We start from the raw sequence: 15,004 nt of genomic DNA, 5'->3' as shown, positions 1-15,004 counted from the left end.
CCTTATGCCGCCTCCTGCACAGGCATGTGCCACTGTTCCGGCCTCCTTCTTAAAATTTTATTTTGGAATAGAGTCTAAGGTGCTCACACTGATCTTGAACTTGTAATCCTTCTGCTTCAACCTCCTGAACAGCTAGGATTATAGGCATGCACCACTGAATTTATCAATTGATTTTTTTGTATAGTGATTTTATGTAACAACTAAATTTATTACTACTGGTTTTTTTTGTAGAATTCTTAGGATTTTCAACATATTAGATCATGTAATCTGTTAACAGAGATAAATATTAATTCTCCATTTCTTTTTCTTCTCCATTTATAATATGGATACCCTTATTTATTTTTATTGGTTAATTGTTTTAGCTATGACTTTCAATGATATGTTGAATGGAAACAGGATAAGCAGGAATCTTTGTTTTGATCTTAGATGAAAGCTTTTAGTCTTTCACTATAGAATGATGTTAACTGAGGGATTTTCTCTATTATATTTGGGTTGTGTCTTTCTAGTCCTATTTTTAAAGCAATTTTATTGATACTTTTTTTAGAGTAAAAAACCAAATGCAGAGTATAATATAATATGATCACCCTCTGATAAAATATATGTATACCTAGGGAAAAACATGGAAAAACAATAACTTGATAATATTGCCGTCTCCCTTCTCTTTTGGTAGGAAAAGAGATAGAAATTTAAGAGTGGACAGGGGGTGTGACATGTGCCTGTCCTCCTAGTTGCTTGGGAGGCTGAGGCAGAGGAGCACTTGAGCCCAGGAGTTTGAGGCCAGCCTAGGGAATATAGCGAGACCCCATATTTAGAGAGAAAAGGAAAGAGACAGACAAAAAGAGAACACAAATGTTTTGGTGGTTTTCTGTACATTTCTAGGTTTGAATTTTTTAAACAATTGCATTTATACATATGTGATGCCTTAATTTTAAAAAATCGAGATATATATATATATATATATATATATATGAAATTTCTTAAAATTTTCTTTTTAGGTTTCACTGAATGCAACATGACAAAGTCTAGCCCTCTGAAAATAACATTGTTTTTAGAAGAGGATAAGTCCCTAAAAGTGACGTCAGACCCAAAAGTCGAACAGCAGCAGACTGGTTGGTTTTTATTCTCTATTTCTAATTACCTTTTGACACAAAATTAAGTTAGACCCTTAGCACCACACAAGACCACAAACAAGTGTCTTATGATTTAGTAAATCCTTTTTTTAGTAGTGCATTACACTTGTGCAAGGGCTGACATAGCCCATAACTAGGAAATGTTCTGCCCAGATGTGGTGCTGTGCACTGTTACAGGTGGGTCATGGCCCCTGTGACATCTGGCTAGGATTATCACTTGCATGGCCAGAGGACTTTTCCTACATCTGCTGTGGGCCCTGGCAGCCCTGTGTAGTTCAGGGTTCCTTCATGAACCCTGCCCTGTGGGACCTGGGCTCGCAGCAATGGAAAAAGAATCATTTGGAAGAACATGTTTTGAAAGTCAGAATGTTTTCACTGTTACGTTTCAATTCAAGTTCTTATTTACTACTCTGTTTTCAGTCCAAACCCCTGCTTTTGGTAGAGCCAGCCTATATTACTAAGAAAATGTGATTGGAACTTTGACAAGTATCTTGTTTCACGTATTAGTAGTAGTTTAGTCTAGGAGATGCGGTTTCTTTGTTTTTGGTTGACTGAGTAAGCACGTGATGTGAATCCTTCTCTGCTCGGGCCTGGACCCTTAAAGGTCTGAATCACAGTGCCCACCCCCTGAAATGTTTTCCAGGAGCAGTACATGAAATCGAGGTGAGTGTGGCTGGTGATGACGCCGACGATATCAACAGTTCCAAAGTGATAAATGACCTCTTCAGCGACGTCCTCCAAGGAGGTGACTTGGATGTGGAACAGAACCAGGAGGAGCTGGAGCAGGTGCTGATGGAGAGCGGCGAGGAGCAGGAGGATGCGCTGAACATCTCCTCCATGTCCTTACTTACGCCCTTGGCGCAGACAGTCGGTGTGGTAAGTCCAGAGGTAAGGAAATGTAGATGGACCTGTGACAAACTTGAACTGAGAGACGATGGGGCCCCCATTGATGGTTGGTGGTTGATGGGCGCTTAGCATCTTGTAGCCAGAGTGATTTTGGAAACCTAGGGATATTCCCTTAGGAGAGAGCTTGCAACTCTTCAGTGGGTGAAAGATAAAATCTAGGCTGTAACACGGCTTAAAAGGGCAGGCGTCCGGGCTCACATCCTGGCTTTGCTGTTGATCTTCCCTTGGTCCAGTTGCCTTGTCTGTTCACTGGAGTTGATAGCAGTGCCTTCATTGCATGGCTCTTGGGAGCACTGAGTGGTTGTGTTAGTATGCTGGTGTTTAGCGCCAGACATGCAGCGGACATGCAGACAGAGCTGAGTGCTGTCATTCGCTGTTACCCTGAATTGAACACCTTTCTCCCTGGAGATTGGTTCACTTACAGAGTTACCTGTATAAGTTTCAGCAGACTTCATACTTTTTATTTTTAAAAAGTATTTTATTCACCTTTTTATTTTTAATTTTTTTGAGACAGGGTCTTGCCGTGTAGTTCAGGTTGGGCTTGAACTCACTGCGTAGTCCAAGATAGCCTTGACTTCATGACGCTCCTCCTGCCTCAGCTTATACAGTGCTGGGATTGCAGGCCTGTGTCACCATGCCTGGCCTTAGTCATCTTTTTAAAGGAATTTATTTTTGTTTGCTTTGTTTCTATAATGACTCAATTGACTTACTGGATATTTATTTCCCAATAAAGGAGAAGAATTCATTTATTTTCTCAGGATGAAATGAGTTAACATTTCAAGTCACTGTTAATTATCCATACAATGTACTAATAGCTGACGTGCTTTCCTGCAGAATTTCATTTCCTCGCCTAAACTGGAATTGAAGGACCCTAGTGTAAGTGATGAGAGTCCCAAGCCAGGAAAATTCCAGAGAACCCGTGTCCCTCGAGCAGAGTCTGGGGATAGCATTGATTCTGAAGATCGAGATCTTCTTTATAGGTAAGGGCATTTGGGATGGCTGGATTGGGGTGCTGGTTTGGATTGACATAGGTGACGTTACAGTTTGTAGTTACAACTTTTGTCAGCCTCATTTACCAAATGGCATTCCCCTTCTGGTGCAATAGTCTGCTGTATGTTTGGCATTGGTGTGAAATTCTGCTGCATGTGTAATAAAGAACCGTGCTCTGTGTGTCACTGGATCTAAGTATAATTCTTTCCCCAAGCATTGATGCATACAGGTCTCAGAGAATCAAAGAAACAGAGCGTCCCTCAGTGAAGCAAGTGATTGTCCGGAAGGAAGATACTGCTTCAAAACTGGATGAGAAGAAAAATGCCTTTTCTTGTCAAGTTAACATCAAACAAAAAATGCAGGTGTGACTTCTGTGGAAAGGGGACTTGGTGTGTTTCTTATGCTAGCTTGGGAACTTTTTCAGGACAAGGCTCAGCCTTGCCTCTGTACCCTGAGTGACCATGGAAGTACTGACCCAGGGAGCTCACCAAGTCACTTTTTGAATTCAGTTTATTTTTAGAAGAAACTTAGAAGCTTATTTTATGTTGCTGAACATTTTTCTTGAGGGGATGTGATTTTGGGGATTCAGCCCTGAGGTTTTGGTGTAATAGTCCTGTGCTGTACTGCTGAGCTACACCTGCAGCCCCTGTCACACACCTGTTAAGTATAACTCTTTTTTTTTTTTTTGTCTTTTTCCTTTTTATCGGTACCGGGGATCGAACTCACGACTGCCTGCTTACAAGGCAGGCGCTTATGCCATTGAGCTAAATCCCCAGCCCCTTGAGTAATAATTCTTAATTAGATCACAGTGAAATGTGAAATTTTATGGTGCTGTTTTACTTTTTTTATGCTAAAAAAGCATTTTTAAAAACCCAAAATATTGTTATAATTTAAATAAGATGAATCACATACTTTCTAAATTTCTACCTTGTTAGATGTAGCCCCAGGTATAATTTTAGTAAGTATGAGTTAGAAATCATTTTACAGGGAAGGTTTATAGTTTATTATACGGTATTCATTGTTTTGGCATATAATCTAGAAACTTGAACATTGGAATTAACTTACTTTTCAGTACTGGAGATTGAATCCCAGGACCTTCACACCAAATTGCATCCCTGGCCCTTTTTCATTTTAAATTTTGGGACAGGGTCTCGCTAAAGTTGCTAAGTTGCCTAGGCTGGGCTCAAATTTGTGACCTTCCTACCTCAGCCTTCTAAAGAGCTGGGACTACAGAAGTGCACCACATGCCTGGTTGGAATTAATATTTTGACTACTTTGGGAAAGTTTGATATTCTCCAATCAGATGACTTAGAATTAAAGTTTAAATGATGTGAAAATGGTGCTTTAAAAATATCAAAAACAAAAATCAAAACAAAACAAATGCCGACTTTCCTTCCTCTTGTTGGTTTCATTAGGAGCTCAATAATGAAATAAATTTGCAGCAAACAGTGATTTATCAAGCTAGCCAGGCTCTTAACTGCTGTGTCGATGAAGAGCATGGCAAAGGCTCCCTGGAAGAAGCTGAAGCGGAGAGACTTCTGCTAATTGCAAGTATGTGAGAATAATTGCACCTGGAACTTTTCCAACAAAATTTCCAGTTTGGGAAAGTTCATTTCATGTGCTATGTTCAGAAATCTCTAATTTGTGGGAAAGGATTTTCTCCAATCATGTGCTTTGTTTCACCTAGTTTCTGTTTCTTGTACTTAGGAGGTTTGTGAAAAATAAGATGTAAAATGTGGTCTGCATCAAAGGTAAAGGCAATTGGAAGGCATCCGAAGACCCTAAATGGACATACACATGGACACACAGATACACAGACACAGACCTACACATACACCCAGACACCCAGACACACACACAACCTATCTCTCTTTCTCTCCCTATTGACCTAGGTTTAGCTGAAATAACTGATGTGGATTTTGGTGGTAGAGAGAGAGACACACAGACAGACAGGCAGACAGACATGCTTGGTAGAAAGATGATACTTCCCAGAAAGAGTAATTGAAAGCCAAAATATTAAATTATAAGGGCGTGCTAAATAGGCACAGTCTAGATTTTACCCAGTACCCTCCCACCCGATGCATAAAAATAGTAACTTTTGTCCTTGATTTTGCTATCATGTGGCATTATCAGTGTAATTTCTTACACTGGTTTTCATTTAGAAAAAGTTATCAGGCATGGGGTGCATGCTAGTAATCCCAGCATTCGGGAGGGTGAGGCAGGAGGATCGATGTGAGTTTGAGGCCAGCATGGACCACATAGTGAGTTCAAGGCCAGCCTGAACTACAGGGCAAGAGCCTGTCTTAAAAAACACACAACAATAACAAAAAGAAACAGTTACAGTTTAATTTATTTTTGTGTTGTTTAGGATGGAACCCAGGACCTCAAACATGTTAGAAAAGCCACTAAGCTATATCCACAGTTCACCATTTTAATTTTGATATTTAGATATTCGCTTTTGTGTTTTTACATAGCTGAGAAGAGAGCACTTTTGATTGAAGAGCTGAACAAACTGAAGAGTGAAGGGCCTCAAGGGAGGAACAAGGCTGGTCTGATAACCCAAAATGGATTTGTCCCATCCAGAGGGTCAGTTACTTTGTCTGAAATCCGCTTGCCTCTGAAAGCAGATTTTGTCTGTGGTACGGCTCAGAAATCTGGTACGGTGGTGTTTATTGCATTATTTCTAGACTCCATGTTTAGTTATGAACTTTCCCTAGATTGGATTTGTACAAGAAAATTACAAGAAGAGTTTCCATAAAGATAAAAACCTAGGCCAGACATCATTCTGAACATACAGCCTTCTCCTGAGACAAGTTATCCTGAGAGGATAGACCATTAATTTCACTATAGAAATGAACTGGTGCATTTAAAAGAACTCACTTTATGTGTTCTAAAATCCACCTTGGGACGAATAGAAATTCCTTCTACAAACTCTGAACCACTAGTTATGCGGATGATAAGCACCCAGTGAAGAGATTTCTGTTGAGATTTTACTCCTTTTCCCTTGCTGGATTGAATAATCATAGTGCATTTTTTTAAAAGCACATATCCCACTAAAATAATTTTAAAAAATTTTTATTAGATGTGTTTGCATACGTACCTTGTTTGTGGCAAATTGGTGCTCCCACATAATCACTTACTGACTTCCTGTTCCTCTCCCCACCCTCTTGTCTCCCCATTGGACCAGGGGGTAAGTGGGACCCTGACAGCAAAATCTGAAAACACAGCAGGGTACTCATTCTAGTAAGCTTAAGAAAATTATACTTGTATCAAGTATTGGAAATGTTTTTTTTAGGTTCTTTTAAGTTTTTATTTACATAGAACTTTCTCCTTGTGGGAAGGTCAGCTCTTGGTGCGAGTGGCTTTGAGGTGCAGGGAAGGTGAAGAACAGCATTTTATTGTAGGAATGAACTGATTTAGGTTGTAGTTATTGCTGTTCTCTCATTTTGCTGAAGTGTGAGCAGAAAATGTGCCTTGAGATGCACAGTTATTTAGTGACTAGTAGTGAAGGAATAGTTCATGATTTTATTAGAATTTACCTTTGCATAACTTTCATGGTGTTTTAATTTCAATTTTGAAAAACTGAATCTTAATTTACCTTGTTGAAGTATGTATTAGGTATATTAAGTTAAATTCAAAGGCAATAGAAGTTGAGAAATTAAGGGGAGACTTTGATGTTTATTTGAGATTATAGCTGTCAGTGTATCTGATTTAGCCTTTTGTTTCTGGAAACTCGATTTTAGTAACTAGAATTTTATTTATAAACACTGCAGTATGACATTCTTCCTTTGGTTCAGAACATTGATCAGTTAAATCTGATTTTGCTTGTGCTAATTACGTAATTGATCATTTCTTGCAGATGCAGCCAATTACTATTACTTAATTATGCTCAAAGCAGGAGCTGAAAATATGGTAGCCACACCATTGACCAGCACTGCAAACTCTCTTGCTGGTGATGCGCTGACATTCAGTACTACATTTACTCTGTGAGTAATTAGACTTCTGGTGGCTCAGACACTGTCCTCATTTAAACAGTTAACACAGTCTGAAGACACAGGTGACATTTATCTATATGTCATGGTGCTGGAGATCAAATCCATAATCTGATCAGATCCTTGTACATGCTAAGCATGTGCTTTCCCCCTCGGCCCTTTATATTTTTGTTTTAGTTTTGAGACAGGATCTTACTGTGTGGTCCAGACGGCCTTGGACTCACTCTGTAGCCCAGGCTGGCCTTCACCTTGCAGCAGTCTTCTGGGAACTATGTGTTCTTTTTCTTTTTAATGGGTAAATAACTCAGTTTTCAAGTTTTTTAATTTAGCTTTTATTTTTTTTTTTTATGTTTTCCATTTTTAGCAGCGTAATTCTTCCAAGTGACTATAGATATTTAAATATTTTAAAGTATTATATTAAATGTGGACCATACTTTTTATATGCTTTAAATCTCATAACATACTTAATAATCAGTTTTTTTGGGGGGCGGAGGTACTGGGGATCAAATTCATGACCATGCGCTTACGAGGCAGGCTCTTACGCTGAGCTAAATCTCTGGCCCCAGTAATCAGTCTTAATAAAAGATATTTATGTTTAGTATTACAGATATATTTTGGAACTACATAGTACAAACCAGTTTGAAAAAAATGTTACTTTTTAAAGCTCTTGTATTATAAAAGACTGAAGAAAATATTTCTGACTTTTTAATAGACTGTTCTTACCAGTTTTTATTGCTTTTTAGATAAAAACATAATGTATTTCTTTACTCTCAGAATCTTGTAACAGTGTTTATAGCATTTTAAAGGCATAACTTGAAATTCTTCTTAACATTTCATTTAATGTCTTTTTTTTTTTTCCCAGACAAGATGTGTCTAACGACTTTGAAATAAATCTTGAAGTTTACAGCTTGGTAAGCATTTATAGTTTCCTAAAATAATCAGCAGTATATTTTCCTTAATAATATCAGATTTTAAGCTGACTATAAATTTGGGTTTGTGTGTAGGTACAAAAGAAAGATTCTTCAGGCCCTGATAAGAAGAAAAAAGCATCTAAGTCCAAGGTGAGAATTACAGAAATCTAATAAAGATATTATAATAAAAAATAATAGCTATCATGCTAGTTTTAATCATTATACAACTTTTAATGATTCTAAAGTCTTCAGGTCAGTTTTAGGTGCTGGATTTCTACTTACTGCATTAAATAATAGTGAATACTTACAGTGAAATTATAGTGGGTGATGGTGATCCTAACTATAAGCTTTTGATGCTCTAGATGGAAAGTTCTGTTCTGTCTGCATTAACTGACAACTTTTCATAACTGCTTAAAACCTGCTGTCCTCTGTCCTCATCTCCCTAGGTCCTCTGCACCAACACCTCACTGTGTAATCACTTGTGTAGAGGAAGCTTTAGAACCTCTGCTTTCTAGTCATTGTTATTTTGCTAAGTCATCATCAAAGTATTTTTTTATTCCAAATTCATTTATCTCAGAACTAAAAGAAAAATGAAAAAAAAAATTTTTTTCCTTTGGCTTTAACCAAAAAGGAATAGCTTTATAGGAAAGCCTTTATAAGAGACTCAAGTCATCTATTTTTTATATGAGACTATCTCGAGTTAATTGTGAACTCTGAATTACAGCATTTAATTGGAAATATACTAATTTTTTTCTTCTAGACTATTACTCCAAAGAGACTTCTCACATCTATAACCCCAGTAAGTAAAAGTTTTAGGAAATTAAGCTTTCTTGAGAATTTTTATCTTCTACATGTGATTGTAAATTGGGTAACGAATTCTAAACCAATTGTAAGTTATGTTGATCTTTAAAATATAGTAATGGGGGAAATTATCCTTGACATTTATGTAGGAAAAATGTTTTCTGAAATGTAGTCGTTGTCCTTTTAGAGTTTTGTGCTTGATATTTGCATCTTCATATCAAAAGAAGTGACTAATAAGTAACTAATGTTTCTTCTTCATATTTTTTTGTTTATTTTTTTAGAAAAGCAGCCTTCATTCTTCAGGTAAGTGGATCTTGAACTACTTAAAGGTTTAGACTAAGGAAAAGAATTGATCAATTGTGTCAGTTGAGAATGCTATCAATTATATGTAAGCACCTTGATTTTGAGTATTTACCCTGATCTACTTTAGGATGATACTTCCTACGTGTGTTTTTTAAGTCACATATAGGTTACAGGCTAGAGTAGCTTGCACAATAGCATGTTGGACCTTTGTCAGGCACCAGTGGAGGCCACCAGCCTTCATAGGATTCAGACTGTGGCAGTCAAGTCACGTGTGGTACTGAGTTGCTGGGCAGCGCCAGCAGGGAGCTGTGCTCCTCGTCACGCTTCTGTTCTATGGATTGTTCTGTGCTGTCCACACTGTGGAGTTTACTTCTCTCCATTGTACTCATCAATTGCTGTGTCGCCATTAGAGCTCTTTCCAGTTTGCCAGTCACTGGGGTGCTGTGAGCCCAGAAAGGCCTTCTCACCAGGGCTTTAGGCCTAAGTTTTCTAAAAGGGATCAGGATGGAGCTGGTTTCTCTCACATCCTTTAGGCTGTTGGTTTTTCCTCTGTGGCACAGTGAGATACTGGGAGACCTGTGCAGGTTAGTTGGCCACTGCTCATTATGTCACCCTGGTCTATAATAGTGACTGACAAAGGCTATTGTTTCTTATGAGAAAATTACTTTTTAAGTACTTTTAGATCTGAGTCTTTCGACACATCCTTTCCAAGTATTAAGGAGCACTTAGACTCCTTTAAAGACAGAATTCTGTGTAATTTTCTTTTGTTAGGAAATGTGATATTCTATTTTCTTCCATAGTTAAAAACAGGAAAATGAGGCAGTTCTCCCCGGGGCAGCTTAATTTCATCCTGTTGGTGTGTGGTGAGGACCTGCTGTTCGTTCTTGCGAAAGTCACTGAGCTAAAGGCCTTTGGTTCTTTCTTTACAGTTATGGCCAGTCCAGGAGGCCTCCACGCCGTGCGGACCAGCAACTTTGCCCTCGTTGGGTCTTACACACTGTCATTATCCTCTGTGGGAAGCACTAAGTTTGCTCTTGACAAGGTATTTGCTCCCAACTTTATGTTGTGTTATTTCTTGTAATTTTAGAACATTAGGTTAATGAAAATACTGAAATTCCTTCAAGTATTTGAAGTGTTTAGCTGTAACTAAATGGTTCTAGAATTGCACATTTTAACTAGATTCAAGTATACCTAAATGGCTTATTTTTTTGATGTTGGAAGTATTTCTCTCTTATGTCTTAAAAACTGTAGTTAGATCTTCAAAGTAATGTATTCTGGTTTATGCTGTCACTTTTTACTAAAGAAGTATTGTTTCTTAAATTTTGATGTTAAATTTGTAGGTTTTTTTTTTTTTTTTTTTTTCTGTTTGAATCAGGGTCTCGATATATGGTTCAGGCTGGTCTTGAATTCACTATATAGCCTAGGCTGGCCTTGAACGTGTGGCAATCCTCCTGCCTCAGCCTCCTAAGTGCTGGGATTAAAGGCGTGCACCACCATGCCCCACTAAATTTGTAGTTTTAAAACCTAACAATTTCCCTATTTGAACCTCTTAACATATTTTGAAATGAGTAATACATTATGGTTTTAGTTTTGACAAGATGGGAAAAATAGATTAGCCTCTTAGGAAAAAGTACTTTTGAATCTAAGGAATTTCTTTTCTTCACTTCCCTTCCAAATTAAAAGTGTCAGAACTCAAATCTGTATTGTCACTGTCTGTCATTTTTTTCACCATAATGTGACGTAGTTAAACTTTTAAGTAACTAACAAGACCCTTTTTAAAAATTAGTCCACGTTTGCAGTACCTAATTCTTAGGCTCCTTGTGTGGAGTCGGTCTGCGCATGTAACACAACTTAATCCCTTTTTCATCCCTTTCCTCCTCTCTCTCCCCTTCCCATGTGAGAAAGATCTGTCTTCCTCCTTCCTATTATCTGTTTTATTTTGCTCTTAAGACCATTTTAAAAAGTAAGTGAACTAAAGACAAACTTTTTTCTTGGACTGATTTTTTGCTATATAATACAATGATTTATAAGAAATACTAATTTCAAAATTTTTGAGCGATACAATAATTATGCATACTTATGGAGTCAACCATGATATTTTAGCACTTGTATACAGGTCTAATTGATCAAATCACGGTAATTAGCGTTTCCGTTCATCACCTTCCCCACCTCTAGAGGGCGTTGAACCTCAGGCCTCTTGAATTTGCTAGCAAGTACTCTACCACTGAACCCCAGCCATTTTTAAATTTTATTTGGAGACAGAGTTTTGTTAAGCTGCCCAGGTTGGCTTTGAAACCCTGCCTAAGCCTCCGAAGCAGCTGGGATTGTGGGTGTGCATCATAGTGTCTAGCTTCCTTATCTCTTCATGTTTCATCCTTTGAGCTCCTGGCTTCTGGTTCTTTATAAAATACAGTGTACAACAGGTTTTTATGAACTGTAGTCACCCAGCTGCTGAGGGACACTAGCATGTATTCCTTTTGTCTTGTTCCCTGTTAGGCAGTCCCCATCTCTTTTCTCCTAACTCTTCTCAGCCTCTAGTAATCACGATTTTATGTGCAGATTGACTATTTAGCAGCTACCTATGAGATGAGAGAGAACAGGCAATACTTGGCTTTTGATACTTTATATTATTAGAAGAGATATCTGTAGTTAGAATGTAGAGGTGAAAATGTATACAAATTAAAAGGCCTGGTCTCTAGTATGTGTTCTGCTCATAGTGTACTATTTATTATGGAATCAGTCACTTTATTTCTCAGGGATTTTGCTTCCCCAGTATAGAATCTTAGCTCAGCGAGAAGCAACTTATCTTTAACATTTTATGAAATGTCAATGGACAAAAAGCAGGCTATATTTGAAATTTTGACTGTTGTTAAACCATAAATATATTTTAATATGTTCATTTCTAAAAATTTACATGACTTTTTAATAATCCAGCTAACTTAACAGAAATGAGTGATTGTGGATCTCTTTTTTCTCTCTTTGTCTTTTTTGTTTGTTTTAGATAAATTATGATGTAAAAGAGCAAGAGCTACTGAGCTATTTGTTCCAGGAAAAGGTTGCCAAATTTTCTTTGCTTGAAACTAATGTTCTTTAAAATCAATCTTAATATTTAGTCCACGTGTCTTTCTTTCACTAACTACTTTTCTATCTTTTGGGTTATTTTGAATAATTAAGGACATTATTTACGTATTCTTTCTTTTGATTCCTACAGAGGGACATCTTTTCTTCTTTAAAGCTTTCTTTGAAAATTCTTTCTTGTTTTAAGGCATGTTTGGGATTCGGCTTTTTTCTCTGTGTAGTCTTCTGTTTTATACTTCTTTAAATTTTTATAGTCAATTCAATAATTGATTTTTTCCAAGTATCAATTATAATACCAAATTAGTAATTATGTTTAAAATTATTCAGTATTTTTAACTTTTTAATCCACTGAAAGAGTTATTGGTGATGTTTTAAATAAAGGTAGAAAGCTTTTATAGTACTGATTGGCTAGTTGGGATATTGGTAAATGTATTTAACACTAAAATTATAATGAGTATAAATATTTTAGAAGACTTAAAATATTTAGTATCTTGTAAAGATCAGTTACAAACATTCTGTGGTAATATAAAAATGCTAATGAACAAAATACTGGATAATGTTTTATTTTAAATTCTTACAAGATTTGATATTTGCAAATTAGATAAACATAAAAACTGGGCTTCTGTGACTTGTATTCCTTAATCACCATTGTCACTGGTCCAGTTTCAACCTATGGAAGAGATCTCCTTAATCTCTAAAGTGAGACTTAAATGACATATCTTGCATATGAACCATTCCTAATTTCATTTGAAATGTAACACTTAAAAATTAACATTATTATTTTCGAGTATCTTAATACTGCCTTTGAAATTATAATGTAAATTTCTGACTATCATCTTGAGGAAAAATCAAAGCATTGAATTTAGTTGATTGTCTTTTAAGTTTCCTTCTGAGTAAATACAATTTTGATATGAAATTTGTACCAAATGTGATTTTGTGAGACAAGCTAGCTATTATTCCAGTAGCCTGCAGCTGATGGAGAGTATTTGTGATAGTTAAGTTTAGATGTTCTTTCAGCTGCCTTCGATACCATATGATATTCCTGTTTAATAGACTTTGAGAGAGCAGACAGGTCTGATGGTTCCTACCAGATATTATCAATATAAGGGAGTATTTATTTGTTTCCTTTTGTTGTGTTTTTGCCTCATGTCTTGACAAATAATATAGCAGCCCACGGGTTACAGAGTTAGCTTGAGATCTCCTCCAGAATGGGATTTTTGTGGAGGTTAACCCAGTCTGCTTGCTCTGCAGAGTTAAGGTGTCACAAACAGTGCATTGCCACCTCATCTGAGTTTACAAATCATCAGATTTAATCTGATTTTAAGCCTTGCATCAAAGAGTTTAAAGGATGAATCTCAATGAGTCACACTCTCAGACCCTTTCAAATAGAGAATCCAAAACAAGATTTATAGATAAAGGAAGAAGCACATCCCAAAGCTCATCTTCTGACTTAGAGGACCACTTAGAAGTCTATACTTTTTGGGGAGTAGAAATCAATGTAAAAATGATTAGAACAAAAGTTACAAGTAAAGCAACTGGAGTTACAGAATTTTTTGTGTTAGAGGTGGAGTGATTAGGTATCCCGGCGTGTCTAAGCCATCCAGTGTATGCCTGTTGACATGTGTAATTATTAATAGCACTCTTTCACCCGAGCACATGCCAGTCTGTAACTACACCACTCATAATTAACTATATTTAGCATCTCCTAGTAATAACCATTGAAGTGTGGATGTCTTAAAACAGTCCTTTGTTAAACAGCTTTGGATCGCAGAGTTTTCACACAAGTCTCCATGCACAGCAGGGATCAGCAGGCTTAACCTTCTTGAGAACATGCTTGACTCCCTTCTCTGTTAGCACCAGCTTCCAACCAAGAATACCACCTGCATCCTCAGCCATGAAGGCAGGGGGGCATTTCCTCATCTTTCTGAGATTCTGGCAGCTGCAGCCTCTGGACTAATACGTGTAGTTCTGTTAATAAGCACAGGGAGAAATGGGCTTGAGGAACTTTAAATAGACCAAATGGAAAAGAAAAAGGCAAAAGAATCGTTAAGGAAAGAGTATGATTTTTTTTTTTTTTTTTTTTTATCAGTACCGGGGATCGAACTCACAACCGCCTGCTTGCAAGGCAGGTGCTTATGCCGCTGAGCTAAATCCCCAGCCCCAAATATGATGTTTTGATTCTACAGAAGTTACAAGTTCATCTTAAGGATTTAGTCTATTGAAATCTATGTATTTATTTGGCCTAGAATTTCCCTTTAGTTATCTTTAATGCTTTAAGGGATCAAATTTTTGGAAAGTAACCTTACAGTAAAAACGTTCAAAGTTATTGAACTAAGATTATTCCTCTATGGATTGATTCCTCCCTCCCTCCCTTCTTCCCTTCCTTTTTACCCCCTTGGTGGCCCTGAGGATCCAAAACAGGGATATTCCAAGACTGAAGGGTACCACAGCCTCTGTTTCTGTTGTTTGTTTGAGACAGGGTCTTGTTATGTAGCTCAGGCTGACCTCAACATATAGTAATCCTCCTGGCTCAGCCTCCCTAGTGCTGGGATCCTAGTGCTCCTAGGTAGGGATTTCATTCTTTCTCATGAGGTGGTAGGAAAGACAGATGATGGTAGCGTCTTCCTTTCTCTCTTGACTGCGAACTGAGTATATTCTCACTAGGTATAGATTACTAGGCTACCAGGTTTTACCCTTTTAAAGATGTTAATCTCTTTTTTTAAAAAAATTTTTTATTTTTTGGTCTTTTTGAGACATGGTCTCGCAGATGTTAATCTCTTTTTTTAAAAATTTTTTTATTTTTTGGTCTTTTTGAGACATAGTCTCGCTATGCAGTTCAGGCTGGCCTTGAGCTCACATTGTAGTCCAGGCTGATCTCGAACTCGCAATGATC

At 37.2% G+C, this 15,004-nt stretch overlaps 1 protein-coding gene across 3 annotated transcripts in view; it reads left to right on the top strand.

Moving 5' to 3' along the window:
- Positions 1-15,004, top strand: part of Anln (anillin, actin binding protein) — a 62,087-nt gene that overhangs the window by 28,713 nt on the left and 18,370 nt on the right. The window contains exons 9-21 of one of the 3 annotated variants that reach the window (XM_023565204.2): positions 996-1,109; positions 1,774-2,006; positions 2,871-3,016; positions 3,241-3,388; positions 4,442-4,577; positions 5,501-5,683; positions 6,886-7,012; positions 7,881-7,929; positions 8,023-8,079; positions 8,690-8,728; positions 9,012-9,033; positions 9,963-10,075; positions 12,035-12,088. In XM_023565204.2, coding sequence (XP_023420972.1) covers positions 996-1,109; positions 1,774-2,006; positions 2,871-3,016; positions 3,241-3,388; positions 4,442-4,577; positions 5,501-5,683; positions 6,886-7,012; positions 7,881-7,929; positions 8,023-8,079; positions 8,690-8,728; positions 9,012-9,033; positions 9,963-10,075; positions 12,035-12,088 — 1,421 coding nt within the window. Of the gene's footprint in view, positions 1-995; positions 1,110-1,773; positions 2,019-2,870; positions 3,017-3,240; positions 3,389-4,441; positions 4,578-5,500; positions 5,684-6,885; positions 7,013-7,880; positions 7,930-8,022; positions 8,080-8,689; positions 8,729-9,011; positions 9,034-9,962; positions 10,076-12,034; positions 12,089-15,004 lie in introns of all 3 variants that reach the window. The other 2 variants (XM_013152779.3, XM_013152780.3) reach the window with 2 other exon arrangements.

Source organism: Cavia porcellus, unplaced genomic scaffold (assembly GCF_034190915.1).
Source record: "Cavia porcellus strain 051 isolate PalLab524CR breed Dunkin Hartley unplaced genomic scaffold, mCavPor4.1 scaffold_23, whole genome shotgun sequence".
Classification (NCBI taxonomy): Eukaryota; Metazoa; Chordata; class Mammalia; order Rodentia; family Caviidae; genus Cavia; species Cavia porcellus.
The sequence above is the reverse complement of the archived record's forward strand: the minus strand, read 5'-3'. Positions and strand labels throughout refer to the sequence as shown.